The sequence below is a fragment of the Cydia splendana genome, chromosome 12, assembly GCF_910591565.1.
Source record: "Cydia splendana chromosome 12, ilCydSple1.2, whole genome shotgun sequence".
In the NCBI taxonomy this organism is placed as follows: domain Eukaryota; kingdom Metazoa; phylum Arthropoda; class Insecta; order Lepidoptera; family Tortricidae; genus Cydia; species Cydia splendana.
This window is the reverse complement of record NC_085971.1, coordinates 9,378,930-9,400,208: the sequence shown is the minus strand read 5'-3', so window position 1 is coordinate 9,400,208 and position 21,279 is coordinate 9,378,930. Positions and strand designations below refer to the sequence as shown.

The 21,279-nt window shown below is 38.8% G+C and overlaps 1 protein-coding gene across 2 annotated transcripts in view; it reads left to right on the top strand.

Annotated features, from left to right (window-relative positions):
- The window catches only part of LOC134795538 (activating transcription factor of chaperone), a 197,947-nt gene extending 177,312 nt beyond the window's left edge, over positions 1-20,635 (top strand). For both annotated transcript variants that reach the window (XM_063767427.1, XM_063767426.1), the window contains exons 4-5: positions 7,302-7,469; positions 19,415-20,635. In XM_063767427.1, the coding sequence (XP_063623497.1) occupies positions 7,302-7,469; positions 19,415-20,154 (908 nt within the window). In that variant the 3' untranslated portion in view covers positions 20,155-20,635. The remainder of the gene's footprint in view (positions 1-7,301; positions 7,470-19,414) is intronic.
- Positions 20,636-21,279: the final 644 nt, after the last annotated feature.

Here is a 21,279-nt window from a genome sequence, read left to right as displayed (position 1 = left end):
CAGTTTATTTTTTGTATATTCGTACGACTTTTTATCTTAGGAGCATTAACCCCTTGTTTAATTTTATATGATGCAACTTGGAAGTACATTTTTAACAAGTGTTATCAGTGTTATCACTCATCACCTGATCGTGATCAGGCCAGCACATTTCGGCAACAAATAAAGCAGTTAAATGCCATAATAAATATGACATTTCTTATTACATTAACACTTTGCGGGAGGTACAAGTGTAATTGTAATTTATTTGGAAAATAGTAAAATCCGTGAAGGCGTTAAGATGGAATACCTAGTAGATAAGGCAGAACGTGTTAAATAAATTAGTAACCTGGAAACGTATGTGTCGTTAGGCTTAATTAATTACCATTACGCCTCGGCCACCAAACGCACGCTCCAAGCCCGCACGTCTCTTGTTTTGTGATCAAAACAATATTTGTTAACTAACACGACTAACTACTTAGTTAAAAGTTGCTCAATAGTGTAAACAAATGAGCTTGCGATACGTCATCTCAACCAAATAAATAAATCTTAGGATTCATTTAACTTTAAAACTGATATTACGTCAAATAAGAATACATCTATGTTATCACATCCTGTTAACCACTCCCTTATCGCGTTATCTTAAGATGTATCAAGTGCCTGCGCTCCCGAGCCAGACTTTGTCTCGATAACAGTATCTAACCTCTGCCCCGACGCTTTTTATGCTCGAATTAACTGAAGACGTAGTAGACAATAACGATATCTGTAATGTATTAAAGAAGGCACATGTAAAGGACAGTTATCTACACGTGGTATGTTTATTATAGTAAATTTAGCTCTTGTCTGTAAATTAGCTGATAGTATTAAACCTTTATATCCATTTCGTATCTATTTGGTTAAAACAAGTTTTATGAACGTGACCTATTTTCGTCACCTTACGAAACTCACTGGATGGCCTCTTAATTTGAATTAAAACTGATTATTTATTTGATCAGGTATTAGTTGTAAGAAATCAGGTAGTTCAAATTAAAGAGTTCAGTATTAAAAGTAGGTACCTAGGATGCATTGTAATCACAGCGTCGAAATTAAATGTCGGATTGAACAGGCGCGTAATGGTTTCATGAAACTCTGACATCTGCAACCGTTCGCTGAAGAATTCTACTGACGCTTGGACAGAAAACAAGATCATCAAAAGAAGAATCCTGAAAATATCATACAGGGATAGAATATCTAACGAGAGAGTGCTGCAGTTAGTAAATAAGAGGTCGAGGTTTTAAAGCTAGTTAAAAAACGCAAGCTGCAATACCTTGGTTCCATATCATGCGACAGGAGAAGTATGAACTCCTTCAACTCATTATTCAGGAAAGATTTAAGGGAAATAACCATTCGGGCGAAGACGTAACTCATGGCTCAGAAATCTTCAGACATAATTTAAACAGAGCACAAGCTCATTATTTCGCGCGGCTGTGTCTAACGTCCGTAGGTATACCAACGTATATCCCTCATGATAGCCGTAGTCGACCTCCGGTAGGCGGTAGACTGAAAGATTTTTCTGACGAGACATCTGGCTCTGAAAGGTTAAATGATTTGAAAAAAACTTGATTCGCCATATAGGTATTTGTCTGAAAACTGCTGCTCCTTGTCGTGAAAATGTCTGCGTACGCTCTTGTTTAATGTAGAAAAAGTTCACCATACCTCTCGAGAGATGGCGTTATACTCAACCTACAGAAAGTGTACGTGATTATTTTTTTATCGTCATAGATACCATATGCGTCACTGTAAGAGTGGGGACTACCAATAAGTCGCCATGTCCGTCTGTCTGTCCGTCTGTCCAGTGCCGGATTAAAATATTTTAATGTTCTAAGGGCCACTTGCGTCATCCCACTAACCCGGGGTTAACCAGTTAAACCGTTAACCCAGAGTCAAATCAAATTGTAATGGTGACCATGGTAACTCCAGGTTTAACCTGGTAACCCCGGGTTAGTGGGATGGTGCAGGTGGCGCTAACCAATTTTAGATCATGGTGTCCCCTCTCCCCTAGGGTCATCAATATTACATTGAATTTTCTTGGTAAATTGCACTCAATTTACCACGTCACTACGTTCTTTGCCGCATTACTGCGGAGGATATAATTTTCAATCCCGTCACATTTTATCACCGAAATTGACAGTGCTGCAGCAGTAACGTTGCAACAGTAATGCTGCTGCAGTCGCCATCCGAATGTCACCTTTATCCTTTATCAAAGCTCGCCTAAACGAAATAACCGAAATTACCTATATCTATCATTGCTTGCTATCCTGGCCAACTATGCGATTAAAACCTGCTGTGGTTCACAATAATCACAAAACCCAAATAATCGCCAACTTAGGTAACATGACTTATACACCTGCCCAAGAGTAACAGTGTACATATATTGAATATAATTAGAGCAGACCTTGGAATAAACAATGGTCAAGTGTAAGCGAATCCGAAGGCCGTGCTTCGCATAAGGCCGCCCAGAACTTCCAACCGTAGCGGGCTACCGTGCGAGGCCGAAGGCGGAGCCAACCAATGTCCAAGTGTAAGCGAAGATGCTCTAGAGCTTTCCTGCGACGCTTATTCATGTGAGAGCAAAGGCCGAGCTTCAGTATGAGGCTTATCTCTGACAAGAACCAATGGCCAGTGTCTTAAAAAGCAAATTATTGTTTACGAAAAATATTAAGTTTTAAAATTACTTTCGACGTGTCAAGGACGGCGTCGTCCCCATGGTCTCGGAGAAGACTGGCTAAACTCGAAATAATCGGCTTGACGTTAGAGGTAATTTTAGACCTTAATTAAACGCGATTACGTCCCGTTTTCGTAAATAATAACGTAACAATCGTGAAAGTTTACATCAGTGTTTTTAAAGGCATAGTCTGTCCGTCCGCGGCTTTCACAAAACATTATACTGGTAAAGAGCCATAAAATTATGGCACTTTTTACTGTTTTGTGAAGTCGGTTCTTTATTGTCAAATATGATTTTTCTGCAACACATGTTTCGTTCTATTTTTAATATGCCATTTGACGTTACATTTTAATAACTGCGCAGTGAAGACTGATGTTAAGGGTTCACGGGATTATCTGCAGGGGGTCTAATTTGCGACGAACGTGCTTCATTTATCTAATTATAAGTTTATTGTGTCCGCCGCATTTAATCACTGTTGGATGCTGTCGCACCACCCCCCACGAATTCACCTCATGCACACGATAACGATAGGAATAAGGTCAGTAATATTACCGAGATGTTATCGAAATAAGCTCGTTACTGTACGTTTCCATGTCTTGTTGCTAAATAGACAGTGTAGCAACCATCATCTCTATGGTTTCTACGCAATGGTTACACTAGGCTAGCAGTATTCTATTTTTTAAAACTTTAGAAGTGACCTATGTATAATGTTCTCACCGTTTATCTTTTACATAATACTAATAGGATGAGGTGTGACAGTCTATCTTTTCAAGGGTTATTTATACACCAACCAACCACCTTGTACAATGTACCTACATACATATTCAACGCAGCTGGCCAACTTTATTGTCACGCCTGCAATAGAGTATTTAAGAGCAAGTTCGACCTGGCCAGCCACAGGGCTCAATCTAGACAACGTCCATAATGTTGGAATTGGCCTCGAGCATTTTAATAACAAAACTTCCGTGAGACAAAGACATATTAAATATATTAAAAACGACCCGACGACGACGACGTGAGTGACCCGTTTTTAATATATTTAATATGGCCTCGAGCATCTTAGATATAGTTCTGAACTGTCCTTTAAAACGCTATGTATTATGGTGATCACGAACTTTATGCATGATTACTATCCGTTGAACATATAACTTATTATTCTAATGGAGATTAGAGTCGAACATATCATAAGTTATCTTTACTATGAACAAATATTTGTATTTTGCTAAGTCTTTCGGTAATAAAACTAATAAATAATACTTAGATTTGGATTTCAAATAAAATGTGAATTACCATGATGAAAGTGACTAATGCAAATTATTCATATCAATTGTAATCTTTGTTTTTATTTCCTTGATACTATAGTTCTATTAAAAATAAATAAATAAATAGTTGAAAATAGATGTAAATATGTATTTTTAAATATGTTCTCATATCATCACTGACATCATATCATGTCAGTGATGTATTGTATTGTCTTTATGAGAATAAATGTCTTTAAACCTAAACCTATTGCTCTAATTTTTCCCGCCGATCGGTCATATTAGTACAAAATTGATATAATTGATTGGGCATTTAATTTAACAATTGAATTACCATTTTAGTATCTGAGATGTAAAACACAACTAAAAAAAAATAACAGATAATGTTTAATTATAGACATAGAACTGATTTGAAATCCTAAGTTAGTAGAGATAGTAAAGATAAGGAATTATGTACTTAATATCTTAAATTTAAATTTTAATCTTGATTGTTATATAAAGTTTCCATCCAGTTATCACTAGGTCGAATTCGTGGGTGTGTCTTAAACAGGCGGTCAGCTAGCAACTGGATTGTAGCTGATAACGTATCACGTCATTCTCTTGCAAAACATATTTGTTTTTCATTTAACCATCTATAGACCGATGTTATTGATTAGGGTTTCATTCTGCTCTTTCCACTGTTTATCTTATATACAATAAAAATATGTTTTGCCACTTGCTACATCTTGTTTTAAATAACAGGGTACCATTTCTGTTATTTGAAACAAGACCGAATAGTAGGGCCACAGAAAAATCGTTTAAGCTATTTGAGGACTGTCCAGAACAATATGGGGAATTTTTGGACCCTTTTATTAGTTGATCAGATTGGTCTTGACCTCTGGTCATTCATTGTTCATATACTATGCTCGATAGGTTATGTTATGGCCATCAGTAGGCGGTTGCTAAATTTTTGATCGCATGTAAAGTATACATGCACATATGGTGCATGTATACACCTTATTGAAATTTAATTCTTAAGGGTCACCTTACGCAGGTTCTCCTGCGAATATACTCGAAACATTTTTTTTTTGTTAAAATTCGAAGGATAGGATTCGGATATTTAAAGAGTTACTGCCCAGCCCAGCAATATGCAGGCGAAGTTCTTGAGGCTCATTTACCCTAATTTTGTTAGGGTAGGTATGACAAACTTACGGCTAGTCGACCAAAATTAAACAGACCGGTTAAATGTTAAAAATGTGCGTATTTTGTATTCCCGTTTGTTCCCGCCGGGAATAGATGGGAATAGGTGCATTCATATGATTCATTCCCATCCGCCCCCGCGCTCATGTATAGCGGCGATCACGTGCGGCGGGGACAAATGGACAAATATTCCCATACCCATCAACTATTCTCAAAATCTTCTCGAGTATGCTCCTCATCCCATCTTCCATGTAAAAAATGTATATGCAATGGTTCTTTCACTTATCAAGGTAAGACTTTGTAACTGACTCTTAAACGTGTTGAGTCTTGCCTACTGTTTTCACGAAACACCTTAAATTTCAGTATTTTGTCTCTCCCATGATACGCTTATCTTAAAAAATTGTTTCTCTTAACCTTGTGGCTTACCTACTTATACTGCCTATGGTTTTTTTGTCGATTCATTTTCTGATTTTTTATCAAAATGGCGGATTTACACTTGCGAGGACTATAAGTCACAGAGCCACTAGTTATTTTTCGAACAAAACAAAAAACCGGCGAATGCTAAAAAGTTGTATAGAACTTAATTCTGTTAAAATAATAGCCGCGACATGTCGGTAAGTACTCTGTATTTCGCTTAGATCCCCATTCCCCACGTCACAGGCTAAGCCTAGTGTGGGGATCACTGTACTGCCTCTCTTGTAATATTAATTTATGAAATAAATATATTTTGAATTTTTGAATTTGAATTTACTAACGATGTGGCATATTATCACATCAGGCCGAAAAGCTTAAAGCACGAGATGGTCCTTCATCCTGTCACTGCTGTGTTTTTTTGCTTAGGTATAAGCAAATTTCAAGGGATTTTATATGTTGCTGTGAAATATGAAATGACATGTACATATATTTTATAATTCATATTTTAAAACCTCGAATTCGAACTTACGGAAGTTGACACCTAAACTTTTGCGCCGCTATCTGTATGATCTGTATCTGCGCTGATCTTTACGCGTTTTATTACCAATGTTTCCACGTGTTTCGTTGTATCAGTGATTAGACAGGATTAAGAGTATATCTTAAAGTGAATTCGACCCTTTTGACTCTTTCTTTCGACTTTGCAAAGAGTACTTTGTTAAATGTCGTTTTACGTTGATTTGCACTGTCACCCCTTTTATAATAACTTTGAGAGCTGGTTGCCTTAAAACAGTATGACAGAAGATTTTAAAGTGTCACTGTATCTGGGTGTTGCTTTGGGGTTGTGCACAAATCACGCGAGGTGTTTTCGACTACTTTTTGAGCCCCCTCCCCCTTGATGATATTTCGTGAGGTTTTTGGTTACCCCCCTCCCCCACATAACCTCACGTGTATTTTTTTTTAATCTTTCTATCCGACCGGTCAAGGCCACGCGCTCCAAAATTTCGTAAATTAGACTCGCTATTTTGAAGTGCGGAGTGAAGATTTATGTTTAACGAAACCGAGAAAAAGTATCCACTCATGTGGTACGTATTTTTTCTTAGTTTCGTTCACTGTAGAAAATTACATGTGAGGTCTCCTTATACCCCCCTCCCCCAACGTGATCTGTCTTGATTTTTTCGTGACCCCCCCCCCTATCGAACCTCGCGTGATTTGTGCACAAGCCCTTTGACGTAACATCGTGCGAGATAACGTTCATATATATATACTGACGTCTCTTAGAGTCCCGTTGTATTTTGTCCATTACTTATCTAAGCTTCTTACGATTACCTTGAGGCTCGCCAGATATATTCAGCGATCGCTTAATTTATTAATTAAACACGACTGCCAGTATTATTTTTATTAATTAACTACGTCTAGTTTTTTTTCGCATTTATTAAATAAATATTTCGAAGTGAAAATGTGTTGCTACCAAAATAATGGACTTTGTGACCTGTGTAGAAATTTCCAGTTTAATTTTTTACAGCGTAAGCTAATTGTTATTTGGTGTTGTTTTATTTGTAAACTAGTCCTTAATTTTTCATCATCGGATCTTTTAGGACTTTGACTGCGAAATGTGTTAATGAAATTTAAATAAAAGTGCTGTTCTTACAAAATAAAGTAAACCTTACGAAAAATAAATTGCAAAGGAGAATTATTTTTATTTTGTTTTCCGTGTCTGTTAAAATAATTTTTATGTGAGGCAAGTATTTAAACAATGTTTTTGTTGACAGATATACTTAAAAGCTTTCCAAGCGCTGCGACGAAGATCGAATCGGGCGAGTTCGTCCTGCAGGAGGAGCTGTCCAGCCTGTACCCGCCCTCGCCGCCCGAGGCCAAGCCCAGCCGCGCCGAGCTCGCCAACGATCTGTTGCAGCAGCTAGAGAGCCAGTGCAAACAAGGTAAATACCCAGACAATTAGTATTGCTACTACACACATTGCAGAACGTGACGTGTTGGAATGGTAACAGAGTTTCAATTATCTTTGAATAAAAGGAGAGATTTTCAAGTAAACCGTAAACATTGTGCTTATTCGGCTTTTCCTAAGACATATTAACTGTTGAGATGAACCGGAAGAACCACAAAAGTCACATGTTTATTGGCAATACAATACTACTAGTAGTACAGATGATTACTAACCTAACTTACTGCGTGACTATTAAATTAAACAAGTAAAAAACTCCAAAGTTCATTCTCACAACGCACGTTCTGTAGATAGTGCCTGTTCCTAGTTTAGATATTGTGCAGTTTACGTAACGGGGCCATGTTTAATCTAATGTTTTGAGGTCGCAAATCAATACTGATTAGCCTCTTCGCAGGAAAATAGTACATATAATATATAGGTACGTAAGGTGCGTACTGCGTAGTGCGTACCGAAAAGTTTTTTTTTTTCAAATACTGTTTATGGATAAAATGAACTAGTGAGCGAATGATTATTTCTGTTTATATTGCTCAGTTTCAGTTTCAGGCTGTTGACATAATAAAATAAATGCTTGTAGAATGGCGGAATATCAAATTTCAAGACTTAATAGTTTTCCAGTAATATAGAAATATTACAGCCCAAAATTTAGCCACACATAAGCAAAAATAGTAACTCGTTTTGTAACTTCACTTGTAATATACAGAAATGTTAAAAAAAAACTTTACAGCACAGGTCATATTAGAAATTAACAGAACAGTACCATGAAAACCGAAAAAAAGAATACTTTTGTCTACAGCTACTACCAATTCTCAACGACTAAATGATTGCGAACATTTTAATGAACTCTGTAATTTAGCCGCAGTAAGACTAGGTTTATAATGACAAATTAGGAGGGTTGAACTATGATCTTTTGAATAAGCATTCCTCGGCCATGCACGTCACAGCAATGACGGGCACTGACGCAAATCGCATGTCCTAAATACTTGACCAGCTCGAGTAGCTTGGGCGGGAGACGCGAGCTGTTTACATTCACTCCGATAACTGGGAGGGAGTGACCCGCTAAAGGGAAAACAACCGTCGAATCACGTCATTGCGCAAGTACTGACAGTTGTTGTTTTTTAATTCATTGTCCTTATTAATCGGCCATATGCGAATAGGAAGTTGTTTTTTAACCGACTTCATTCAATATCTAATTGTAGGAAGCTCTTATGTAACATTCGGACATCATTAATAATTCTGCGATACAAAAAAGCAACAGACTTAAACCGGGGAACATGCAGGTTATTTTATTAATTTAATGTGTTGTTTTAAGTAACCTTTCATTGTTTATACTTACGACATCGGGAATATATCTTTGCGACACTTTGTTACTTCGTTTGAGGTTAAGATCATTTTCGAAATGTATTTTTATTGGATTTTATTGGATTTCACGGGCCTATAAATCCCGGTCTTTTGATAGGCTTGCGTGGGGAGGTCCACCACGTAGAGGCCCCTTGGAGAGCTTTAATGTCATGTAGAACGCCTGCTGGAACCCATTCACAGGCGCAACAATGGCAACAGCAAAGGCGCAGGCGACACCCGTGAACCGGTCGCAGCAGGCATTGGACTATTGTAGAAAAGACGTCCGGGCACCTGCCATAACAATGTTTTCACTACTTATCGAGGCAGGCGGTGACTTGCCGCCCACTAGATGGGCCCCTGAAACAGCCGTCGTGAAGACGACCAGGGGCCTATTTCTCGTACGTTACAAGTCTTGTAATACAAGTGTGTATCTATGGTAACGCTTGTATTTCAATATTTTTTACAAGTTTCCGTTTCACGTAAATGTATAATTGTTACAAGAGCGGGGATAAAAGAGTTTTCACAAGTGTTGTTGTTTCACAAGTTGACAAACACTAGTAGATATTATATACTAAAATAGTAATTTCGTTTCTCAAAAGCTGTACTTTATACTTGTAGCTTGTGACTTATCACGAAATAATGAGGAGTCTCTATAAACTGCTAATATGCGTTTTTGGTAAAAATCGATTAATAAATAAATGAAGATATTGCATTTTTAAGATCTCAAACGTGTAAGTTTTGAATCTCCAAAAAAAAACAGTAAACTCATTCCTATGAAATTATTATAATTGGGAAAGAACCAGTAAATGACCAATAACATAATAATTTTGTAACGAATTCACCCGTATTATAAAAAAAAAAACTGACCCACCCTGAAGCTTGTAAACATTCATAGAGTGACTGACGAAACTGAGTTTGATTTTACACTTGTAATTGATAATTTTGAGAAACGCTTTTCATTACTACTTGTATTATTATACGCTAGTATATTCCGAAAACACAAGTCAGCCATTTTATTTTCCTCTTATTAAGATTATGATGCATAACAGTGACATTGACATTAAGATAACATTTATAATGGCCATTGCATTTCCTTTTTGCATAGTAAACAAACCTATTTTCTAACTTTAGACAGCCGCCTTGTAGCACTTGTAGTAATCATTCCTACGAGAAACAGAATTAAAACACACTTGTACAATGAAATTTTAAATGTAAGCTTGTAGACTTGTCAACTTGTAACGTACGAGAAATAGGCCCCAGTAGTAGTAGGGATCTTTTGCTATTTATTGTAAGAGGGGTTATACAATTTTATTACAAGTTTTGAACTTCTTTAATATGCTATATGCCGTCATCTACCAAAATAGCATAATGTAGATACATATTAATTTTAAAAGTAGGAAAAAGCTTTAAATTTGTATGAAAGTTTTATTTACTTTAGTTTAGGTACCTATTTTAATAAATAATAATTAATTTGAAACAAACGCGTCGTCAATTTAAATGAGTTTTTTATGACGTGAAATCTGCGTTCAACAGATAACATAACAGATAACATATGTATAACATAATCTTAATCTCGTTATTAATAAGATTATCAAAAAGCGCGATAATAAATATTGCTAATTCATTACGTCTTTCTTCTATCATAGTGGCAGGCCTATCTATTAAATTTATCTAGACTTATATCTATTGAGTTGGTTTGATACCAGTTTGATCCTTATAAGTGAAGTTTGGAGGTGCGACATACACACCCCATGCGAGTACTGCCCTCTAATTTATAAACATGTTGCCACGGATGTGTGCTTGCCCCTAGTGTACCTTGACCTAACAATCCGTAACGACCGTATAACTTCCGAGATCACACGTGAACTGTTTAGCATTAGCCGACACGCTCGGTCGACGTTGGATATGATAGTTCTGACACACCCTCTGTGGGTGACTAGCATGTCGTTCACATCATTTAAACGCGTGATTCTGCTAATTATTACGTCGTCACTGATAGCTATATCTGATTCGTTAAACGAATGATATAAGGTGACCCGCCTCTTTTGTATCTACGACTTTAATGAAGACTATTCGTTATATTATCAGGCTCCCGGCTTCTTTTATGTATAAGAGATATGAAGTGGAATCGTTGAAATAATTAGTATATGTATTCTTATTAATACCAAGTGATTTTCCTTTTCATTGTTATCTTTGTACATGTCGTAGTCAGATCGTATAATCCGCCGTATTACATTACGGCTAGCCGTTATCAAAAACAGGGGCGTTTTGAAATGCGGCGGTTCGACGATTAGCCGGATTGTCATTGCGATACGTTCTTCAATAAGGCGGCCAACGTTTAGCCGCATTGTACTACTATTTTAGATTGTAGAGTGACCAGTTCTTTCGGTCGCCTACGTAACCGGAGTTTGACAATGTTTGCAATTTAATTTATTTTTACCATGGTCCCACCGCACTACATGTGTTTCTTTTCCAAAACATTTCCTTCACAACTTAAATAGACGGAGCCCCGCAAGCGGGGCTCCTATTTCTGGGCGGTTTGCCCTTCGGGCATCTGAATCTACCTAACGAACCTAACCTACTTACCTACCTACGCTTTTTTCCCCAAAGTGTAATGTTTTCACGGACGTCTCACTAAATCAATAGGTAGGTAGGTTAGGTTCGTTAGGTAGCTTCAGATGCCCGAAGGGCAAACCGCTCAGAAATAGGAGCCCCGCGAAGCGGGGCTCCGTCTAGTTAAGTTGCGAAAGAAATGTTTTTTGAAAAGAAACAGTCCGACGAACTCCAGATTTGATGGACACCCCCGCGTTTGTCAGGCAGCGCCACGGGTGTTAAAAATGGGAACTAAAAACTGTCAAAGCGGCGGCTAATGACTCGCTGTATTACATTACGGCTAGCCGTGTTGAAGAACGTATGGCACCGAATACATTCCGGCGGATTCTCATTCAGCCGCATTCAATCCGGCTAATCGTTAAACCGCCGCATTTCAAAACGCCCCTGTTTTTGAAAACGGCTAGCCGTAATGTAATACGGCGGATTATACGATCCGACTGCGACATACACATTACGTCACGTCTCCACGTTCATTGGGTTGACTGTCAACGTGAAGAATACTTATTAATTGATTTATTAATTTTCATAATTACATATTAGCTTAACATGTTATTTTTTGTTTTTGTAATGGAAGTGTAATTCAAACGAACTACAGTTGTATCAAGATATCTACTGTTTATACAGTCTTGACACAACTGCAGTTCGTTTAAATTACTAAACTTACACAGGTTGACTTATAAAAGTATGTATAATGTCCTTTATACATTATATACGAACAAGACACCTACATTCAAAATGTCTTTGATATCCTTTATTAATTTATTTAATCTTTATTGCACAAAAGAAAACTCAACGTGCGTGTGTGCGTTGCGTCTCGGTAGCTCAGTTAGCAGAGCATGGACTTCGCGGGTTCGTGCCCCGCCCGAGATAGTGAATCTTTCCACTTTTAATTTATTTATAAGTTTTTAAGTAGATACGTTGTAGGCGGTGCAACGGCATATACTTAACTACATTTAATAAGTTCTAGGTAACTTTCATGATGATGTTAAACTTTAATTCAGTTATTTTTATACAAACAACGGCCCAAAATCTGTTACGTTAAAAGGTTAAGGTTAAATAATTTGTAGGTGAAATTAGGATACAAACTTCGAGTTACAAAAATATTAATTGATGTAAACGAGTTCTTTTGACAATCAGTTATGAAATAAAAATGCTAGAAGAAATAACATCGAGCAATAATGATAAAGACCTGATAAAGAAAACTTTTCCATAACAGTCAACCTGTGACCCTTCGGTTGTTTGTACTTTTGTCGAAAGTAAAATATGGAAAAGTTTTGTTTATCAGTCCTTATCAACCTTGACTAATGTTATTTCCTCCAACATTTTTACTTTATAAATTATTGTCAGAAGAGTTCCCTGTAATAGCAGCCAGACGCCTGGCTAAAAATTATAGTTGCCGGTGATATCGAATGTCGCATGATTGCCTTTTTGTCGGCGTAGGCGCATCTTGTATCTTTTATAAAATGCCAATATTAAACCGCGTGGAGCAATAACCTCTGCTGTCAACAATTTGCCATTTATATAGCGATCATAACAAATACATGAAGTTGGATATAGAGGTGCACTGATCAGTGTCTAACCAGGTACTTTTTAGGGATAATCTTCGGACAACAACATTCTTTTATTACGTACGCATTTCGGTTACCTTTGCAATAGCGCACCTGGGAGCGTAGACAAGATGCCAATCGTTCACGCTCCGTAGTGTAACGTAGTTATCTATTTATCTCTCTTTATCATTACCTACTCCTTATTAGTGCGACAGAGACAGTTGCGTTTCGTTCGCTACGGAGCGTTAACTCTACTCACCCTGGCTTCGTCATATTTTTCGCGTGTTCAGCTTGTTTATCTATGTACCTTGTAATAAATCTTTACTTTATGGACACGCAACGGCATGTTTATCAGTACATTTCTTTGGAGAAATAGAGAAATAATACTACGAAAGAGCCAGTTTTCAAAAGATGCATTTGAAATTAAATAAATACTAAATATTAGATTGTCGATCGTTAAGTTTACATAATGATTTCCGGACCGGAGAAGTCCTGAAGTTTATTTTTGTAACACTACACCTTATAAAACAAAGTCCTCCGCCGCGTCTGTTTGTTTGTGTGTTTGTATGTATGTTCGCGATAAACTACTGCAATATGCAGCACTGTACAGCAGTTGCTGTGCAGCAGCAGCTGTGTCGCAGATATGTACTACTGAACGGATTTACATGCGGTTTTCACCTATCAATAGAGTGATTCTTGAGGAAGGTTTACGTGTATAATTTCTTAGCCCGTGCGAAGCCGGGGCGTTAGTTGACATTTAAATATCAGGGGTGTGAACTTATCCGCATAAATGGATACTCTCATTCTTATTTATTAACTTCAGTGACAAAATCAATAAGTTAAATTTACACAAGCTTTTAAGTATATTGTCTACAGTTGTCATTAAGTATGTATTATTTTAAAGTCTGTGTATGATCTTTATTATTTGAAAAGTGATTATAATAATTATAATTGGTAGTAGCGAAAAGGATTAATTCTATATAATTTGTCATTATAAACCAAGACTTTTCCTTTTGACAAGAAGTTCATCATCCTGTACTACTTACAACTACTTAACTAAAACTTAGATCATTATCGAAGCCACTGCGGCTCAGTTTTTCATACCTACAAAGTCCTGAAATTGTCTTAATTTTTTAAAAGTAGTATAAAACCGGACAAGTTTGATTCGGAATCGAGAGCACAAAGTTTCGTAACATCACTTTATTTTTATTCACGTTTGACCGGTTTATATAATTTTATTCATTCAAGGGACTGTCATGTGTCAGTACGAGTACCTATGTGTTCAAACAAAATACTTGATATTATTTAGCTAAAAGTTAAATGCTTAGTACTTCATCGACTAAAAAAGAGGACGTTCTCAGTTCGTCGGGATCTGTATTTTATATTTATGTTTCTCTGATTTAGCGAAGACTGATGCTGGACCGGTTTCGAAATCTCTTTATTATTTAAAAGATAAATTATATACTTCAGAGTTAGTCTCATTGCTATCACGGCAGGATTTAATGATGGGAATTTGGAATGGGGATTTATCTTCAGTGATTTGGTTGGTTTTATTTTAGAAACTTGTGCTTTACGATAACCAAATAAAGTGGAACTGCAGATGAGGACAATAAAATACACTGATAGTCGGTTCTTTTTTGTTGTTGAAGGTCATAATTTTATTAAAGATATGCGTTTAGGTTTGGTAGGTTACGGTTCAAAGACGTTTTTAAGCTCGTCATTTGTTCCGCTATAATAAGGATAAACAAGTAAACGTTGTGTAATTAAGGGTGGCAGGGAAACGATGCTCCCTCCGGCGTTTGATTGACGAGCGCTCCCGTCGCGAGACTGCTAAATGCAACATTTTGAACAATGGGAAGTTAATTTGTTTTGTTGTTGTTTGTTTGAGACGGTTTAGCATGTTGATTGCCCTTGTAAAAGTGGGAAATGAACACGTTTTCCGACGTGGTGGTGGCTGCAGCGCTGCAGGCCGCGTGGGGGGGGGGGGCGGGCGCGGCCGCGCTCTGCGCCCGCGCGCCAGTACTAGCTTGTGCCGCGACGCGCCTGCTGGTGGCGCACTTTGCTCGTTTCACCCGTGACAATAAATTCGACTGGAGAAAAACATTACGGGCGCTCGCGCTCGGCTCGCGACCTATGTCTGCCGCCGTCCATGCGCAGCCTGGACGCCGTTAGAATGAAGTGCCACTATCGTTGCATTTTTAACAAGGAGATAGTCTTCAACTCACAGAAGCTCGTCAAAAGACGTTAGATCCCGGGATCGACTGTTGAATCTTTAACGACGACCATTGCCCACACATTGAGGAACCCGGTTTAGAATACCACTGCCTTTATATCGTATTATCATTTAACTGTATTGTTAAGAACATTTTTGTTGTGGATTCGTAAAGCGGTTTTTGAATAAAAGTTGGAGTTCGTGATGGCTCTCGCAGATATGTATGCTGGTACGTGTTCGCTGCGCGCTGATAGCGGGCTTTGTTTGTTTTGATTCCTTGAAAGGCTTTGCTGAGAAGGCAATTTCAGGGCCTAAATCCACGCTTGACCTCTCGACTCGACGGACTCGTATTTTTAAGTTGAATTCCATGTTATATTTTGTATTAGTGCGCAGTTATATGAATTATCTATGTTTACAGTTTGTGCATCTCTTGACCAAGATAATCATCTCTTTTAGTTAGTTAGCTTTTAATGGATTTTCACATTAAATTGTTTTCAATCGTTATCGACCACGATTGAAATTGACTACATTATTTATGTGCACCTTAATTTGTCTGGCGGATTTAGGAAACTGCAACATGTAACAAAAACGTATTAATTATACCTACTGTTTTGAATATGCGTGCAATCAGATGCAAATTAAGTATGCAAGAGGCGTATAAAAATGAATGTATGTAACATGTTGGTTGTGTATCGGTCGAGGAATTTCACGTGGCGCGCCGCCATTGCGCGCGCTGGCCTGTTTAGCCGGCGGCCTAAGTAGCGAGAACCCGCGGTGTATCGCCCGCTCTTGCTACATTCTCATACCACACTTGTACCGAACGGAGGCGATCAATTGGACAGGCTCTCGACACTTGCACCCGTGGAAACTGATAACCAGTTCGCGCACAGGGCGACCTCGCTCGATGCTCGCCCAATAATTAAACGCACTTGTTGACTACTTGTTTCCATTTCTACACGCTGATAAGTACCTCAAAATACTCGGCGCCTTTCTATATTGTTGCATAAAGGACAAGCCAGTCTCGAAACAAACATATTTTATTCATGTCGCCTTGATTATGGAATTGTAATTGTCAACATGCATCGTTATGATATGTTTTACAGATATTTCGAGAACAATGTTTTGCTTTAACCTTTTGAACGCCAAACGGCGCATCCATTTGCCGTGCCACTGACGCCACGGGGGTAAAATTTAGTTTTTGTGAATAAATAATGCCAACCGGGGTGTTTTTCAGTAGATTTTCATCAAAAAACGATCGACGTCAAATGCAGTCTTTGGCGTCGTTGTCACGATTTTGCGTTATGTCAATTGCCGTCTGTGGCGTTCAAAAGGTTAAAACACATCCGCGTTTATAAAATAACACGCAAAACTAAATTTAAATCACATTCTTGATGAGCATGAAGTCATTGACACTAGCGTGTTCGACTAGTTAGTTCGGTTAGGAGAGATATGGTCCGACATAAAATGTTGTTCTGATGAAATGTAGGTACCCAGAACGTTATCGAAGGCGCGAAGGCAGCGAACTCCGCAAGAGAAAGGTTATCGGCGGTTCGCGCGGCAATATCCCACCAATCCTAAGACAACTGACCAAGCGGCTCTGATTCTCGCCATATCCATCCACTCATTAGCTCATTACAATACTTACATTACAATTTCAGCAGAACTGGAAATAACGGTCGACCGGTTTTGTTACGATCGTAATATCATTAAATATGCTCTCGATTCATAAGTATCTGTTAACCAGGAGAAAGTTTATCGAAATTTAAAAATAAAACGTGCATCGTGCTTTAGTAAACGGACTGACAATCTTACCAATCAAATCCAATTGATGGTAGAATGCGCTTGACGGTCAATTATGATATTGTGATATGTTTGTGTCCCAAACAAATTATTCACGAGTTGTTTACGGGTTACTACATGTGTAGCGTAAATATTGCGAGTTCATAGGTAGAGTGTAGACCAAGCTAAGTTGGCAGCTATTTTGATATCCCAGATTGTGAGAGTGTTATTTTATACGTTAAACTTCTATGAAATTATGACGTTTAAATAACACTTGCACAGTCTGGGATATCAAAATAGCTGTCAACTTAGCTTGGTCTAACTCTAATCTACAAAACCATAAATGTCGAAATCGGACAAGACATTAAAACGTATTTGATCTAGGACGGCGGTCGGCAACCTGCGGCCCGCGGGCCGCATGCGGCTCGTGAAACTGTCACTTGCGGCCTGCGAGCCTCTCTGGCTATGTAATATTGAGAAACGACAATGTCTGATAAAGTCATAAATATTAACAAAGTGCGGCCCGCGTCAACATACTCATCGTTAACTACGCTACTAAAACTACGCAAAAAAAGGTTGCCGACCGCTGGTCTAGGACATTGAACACCGTTTCCTGTAGAATCAGCAAATCCTTTAAAGAATAGGTCATTTCGAATAACAGTAATAGGTAGCTATGGAAAGTATACCCTGACAAGTCTTGTTACTCCACTCGACACCTCCACTTGCGCCGTCTGACGTTGTTAGCTATTTATGGACTACATTCTGTTGTCTTGACCGATATTGTCTCTGAAAAGAATTCACTACTGTGTAAATTCTAATAGTGACAATTAAAACTACTTTGAAGTTAGGCAGTGGCAGTACTAAGTTTTGTAATGTTATACTTGTTAAATGCCATATTAGTGGTTTAATTAATGATTTGGTCAAATTAAATGAGGTTAATAATGTTTATGTAGGTCATTTTTCCGGATTCAAATAAGGTTTATTAATTTTATTATATACCGTTAATGCAATAGTAAAACATCCGTGTTGTTTAAAGTAAGTCTGAAGGCCGAACAAACGCTGTATGTATAAGTATACATACATCTTAATGTAAATTTAAATCGGAGCTTAGAGTAGGTACAAAGTAGAGCCGTTAAAGATAAAGCATACAAATAGTTGATACCAAGTATACCAACATTACCAACCCAACATTCATGCTTATGGTTGCATGCAACGTGAGATCTTGTTAAATAGGGTATGCTTACCTTGCAACTGACTTTAGTAGATAAATGCGCGGCCGAATTGTTTGTACGGCCTCATTTTAAACTTATCACTTCTATATGCCTAGTTAAAACCAACTTTAATATATGTAAATAGCTAAGTTTATACTAGTTGCATAGCTCGTTAGGTAAAATATTTTATTACAATGCGATACTTGGTAATAAGAAAGGATAATTAAAGTAGGTACGTGCACCAGTTTTTTGTGTGCATTGCTTCAGGGTCATTATCAAAGTAAACAATGCGATATCGTGGCGACCAGCGTTGGAGTGGAACACAGTATCCAAGTGTATCCACCGGGCGACCTCTACGGTGCGCTGTGACCTGCCACTGAGGTCACTAAACATTGATTTTCTTTACATTATACTATTTTTATAAACAAGCAGAGATCTCAAATACAGACGATAATTACAAACTAATCACAGTAGTCATTAAGCCTATCGATTATTAACTCATGATCCTGTATTTCAACCGATACGTAACGAGAGCGACTTCGAAACTATATAAGATTGTTTGGATTGCCCGTTGTCCCCAATTATATTTTCTTGTAATAATCATTAATGAGCCCCGGTATTTTAAGACGGAGTATGTTCCGAGAAGCTCGCCTAAATATAAAATGAAACATGGGAATTTCTACTTGATTTTACGTCAACCTGTAAATGTGAGTCGAAGAAAATATTTTTCAACACAAAACATGCAATTATACAGCAAAATAAAATGCATAAACGTAAAACTACGCTCGGTGGGCGATTTTTCTATATAACAATTTAAAATGACACTGAACAAGTTCCCCCCCCCCCCCCCCCACACAAATCATCCAAAAATCATGCTTCGAATGACCCCGTTTCCTCCTACGTCATGCGATGTCCAGACCCCCCCCCCCCCCCCCCTAATTTGAAATGACGTAATTTATGAATAGCCCCCTACTCGGTTTTCATGGTGTTTTATAATTTCATAATATGACTCAGAATCTGTGTTATCTATGTCGCAGTAAACGTGAAAACGTTTGTAAAATGATTCTTACAATTTGCCTGCGACAAATACACATATGGCTTTCCGACGTATTGGTATGATGGAAAGGGACAAACGATTATTATCGGCTTGTCAACTTTAGTAGACGTTTATGAATAAGGGGGTTAGTCGATTTCGTCTCTAACGGATAATTGTCTTTTACAGAAAACATATTCTCCAACTGGCTGGAGGAGAAGGTAGACCTGCCAATATTCGAGAACATCACGCAAGCGGCCGAGCCCGTGGAGGTTCCGCCCTTGTACCTGGCGCCCTTGCCCGCGGCCGGCCCGCAGCCCACCGAGGAGCTGCTGCGAGAGTTCGAGACCGTGTACGGCGCCGTCGAGCTCACGCACCTCACGCCGCCGCAGAGCCCGCCCGGGCCCGCCACGCAGCTGCTGCTCAGCTACGCGCAGGCGCAGCACGCGCCCGCGCCGCACGAGCCGTGGCCGCAGCAGCAGCTCCAGCCGCCGCAGCACCTGGCCGCGCCCGCCGACTACGAGCGCGAGCTACAGGCCGTGGAGGAGCTCGTCCGCCACCGCGCCTCGCAGCTCGCCTCGCCGCAGCCGTCGGCCGGCAGCGCCAGCGCCTCCCCGCGCTCGTCGCCGTCCTCGTCGCCGCGCTCGTCCACCGACGACGACTGGTCGCTGCCGCACGTGTCGCGCCCCAAGCCCTACTCGCGCGGCGGCGACGACCGCCGCTCGCGCAAGAAGGAGCAGAACAAGAACGCGGCCACGCGCTACCGCCAGAAGAAGAAGGCCGAGATCGAGGTGCTGCTGGGCGAAGAGCAGGAGCTGCGCGCGCGCCACGGCGAGCTGGACACCAAGTGCGCCGACCTGCAGCGCGAGATCCGCTACCTCAAGAGCCTCATGCGCGACCTCTTCAAGGCCAAAGGTCTCATCAAATAATTTCACCCCCTCCGCCGCCCCAAGCGAAAGAAATCTGTCTGTAATGCGCGAACAGAGCGCTCTATGAATACCGTTCAAAAGAAGATCTTAAGGAGTTATATTATCGATGTTTAATCTATTTTTTTAAGGCTAGGCATAAGTCGGCTAATTATTGTTCGCTTATGGTATCTGCAATCTTCGAGCAGCATTCATCACTCATCGATCGAGGGATAAGTACATTAACACCTTTGGAAACATCACAGGAGGCGAAATTTCTTACCATTCATGCTATTAGACGATAGGTCGCATTCGTTGTAATGAAAATATGTAAGAAAATATCAATCATTATGTACTTACAATTTAAAATTTTGTTAATATAAATCCAATGATATATTTTTATTCCTGGATAATGGCATTTACATTTTTTTTAATCAAATTGACATTTTAATTAAATCACTGTTTATATTTTCATGCAATAAATGGAATGCGATGGCGGAATAAACATGTTTTTTTTGTACTCGAAGACCCTGACACGTAAATATTTATTATCTGCGTGATCGTCATAAATGCCATAATAGAACAAGGAAATGATCAGTTATCAGTGAGCAGCTAACTTGTAGCTGTTTACAAATAGTTATTGAACGTCCGTGCCGAGAGATTCGCATAAATCAGATTTGACCCTAATAAATGCCATAATAACAGCAATTATGCAGTCGAAGGATTGGAAACTTTCGTGCAAGGATAGGTCTCGGTTATCTTAGCGTGAGCAATTAGTTGCAGTGCGATTTTGTAATTATGTTTCCACTGTTGAATCTATTCATAGCGGTATTGCAACCTTAAACTGCTATTGACGTAAATTACTACAATTCTTTTCATGTAATATTTAGTCTATGTAAGATTCTTACATAAACGAAACATAAAACAATTAATAATAATTATTCAGCAGTTTATCTTCTTGTCTAATGTATGATAACTACTAGTCATGTCTGCATTTTTTTCGAGAACGATTTTTTATATCTATACAGTACAACCGACAAAAAGGGATGAGTACATTTAGATTATTCTTATTTACTGACAAATTGGGTTTGCTTGACTGCTTCGAGCAACACGGAAGGGAGGCGGCATTCGCACTATTTCCCCTCTGCC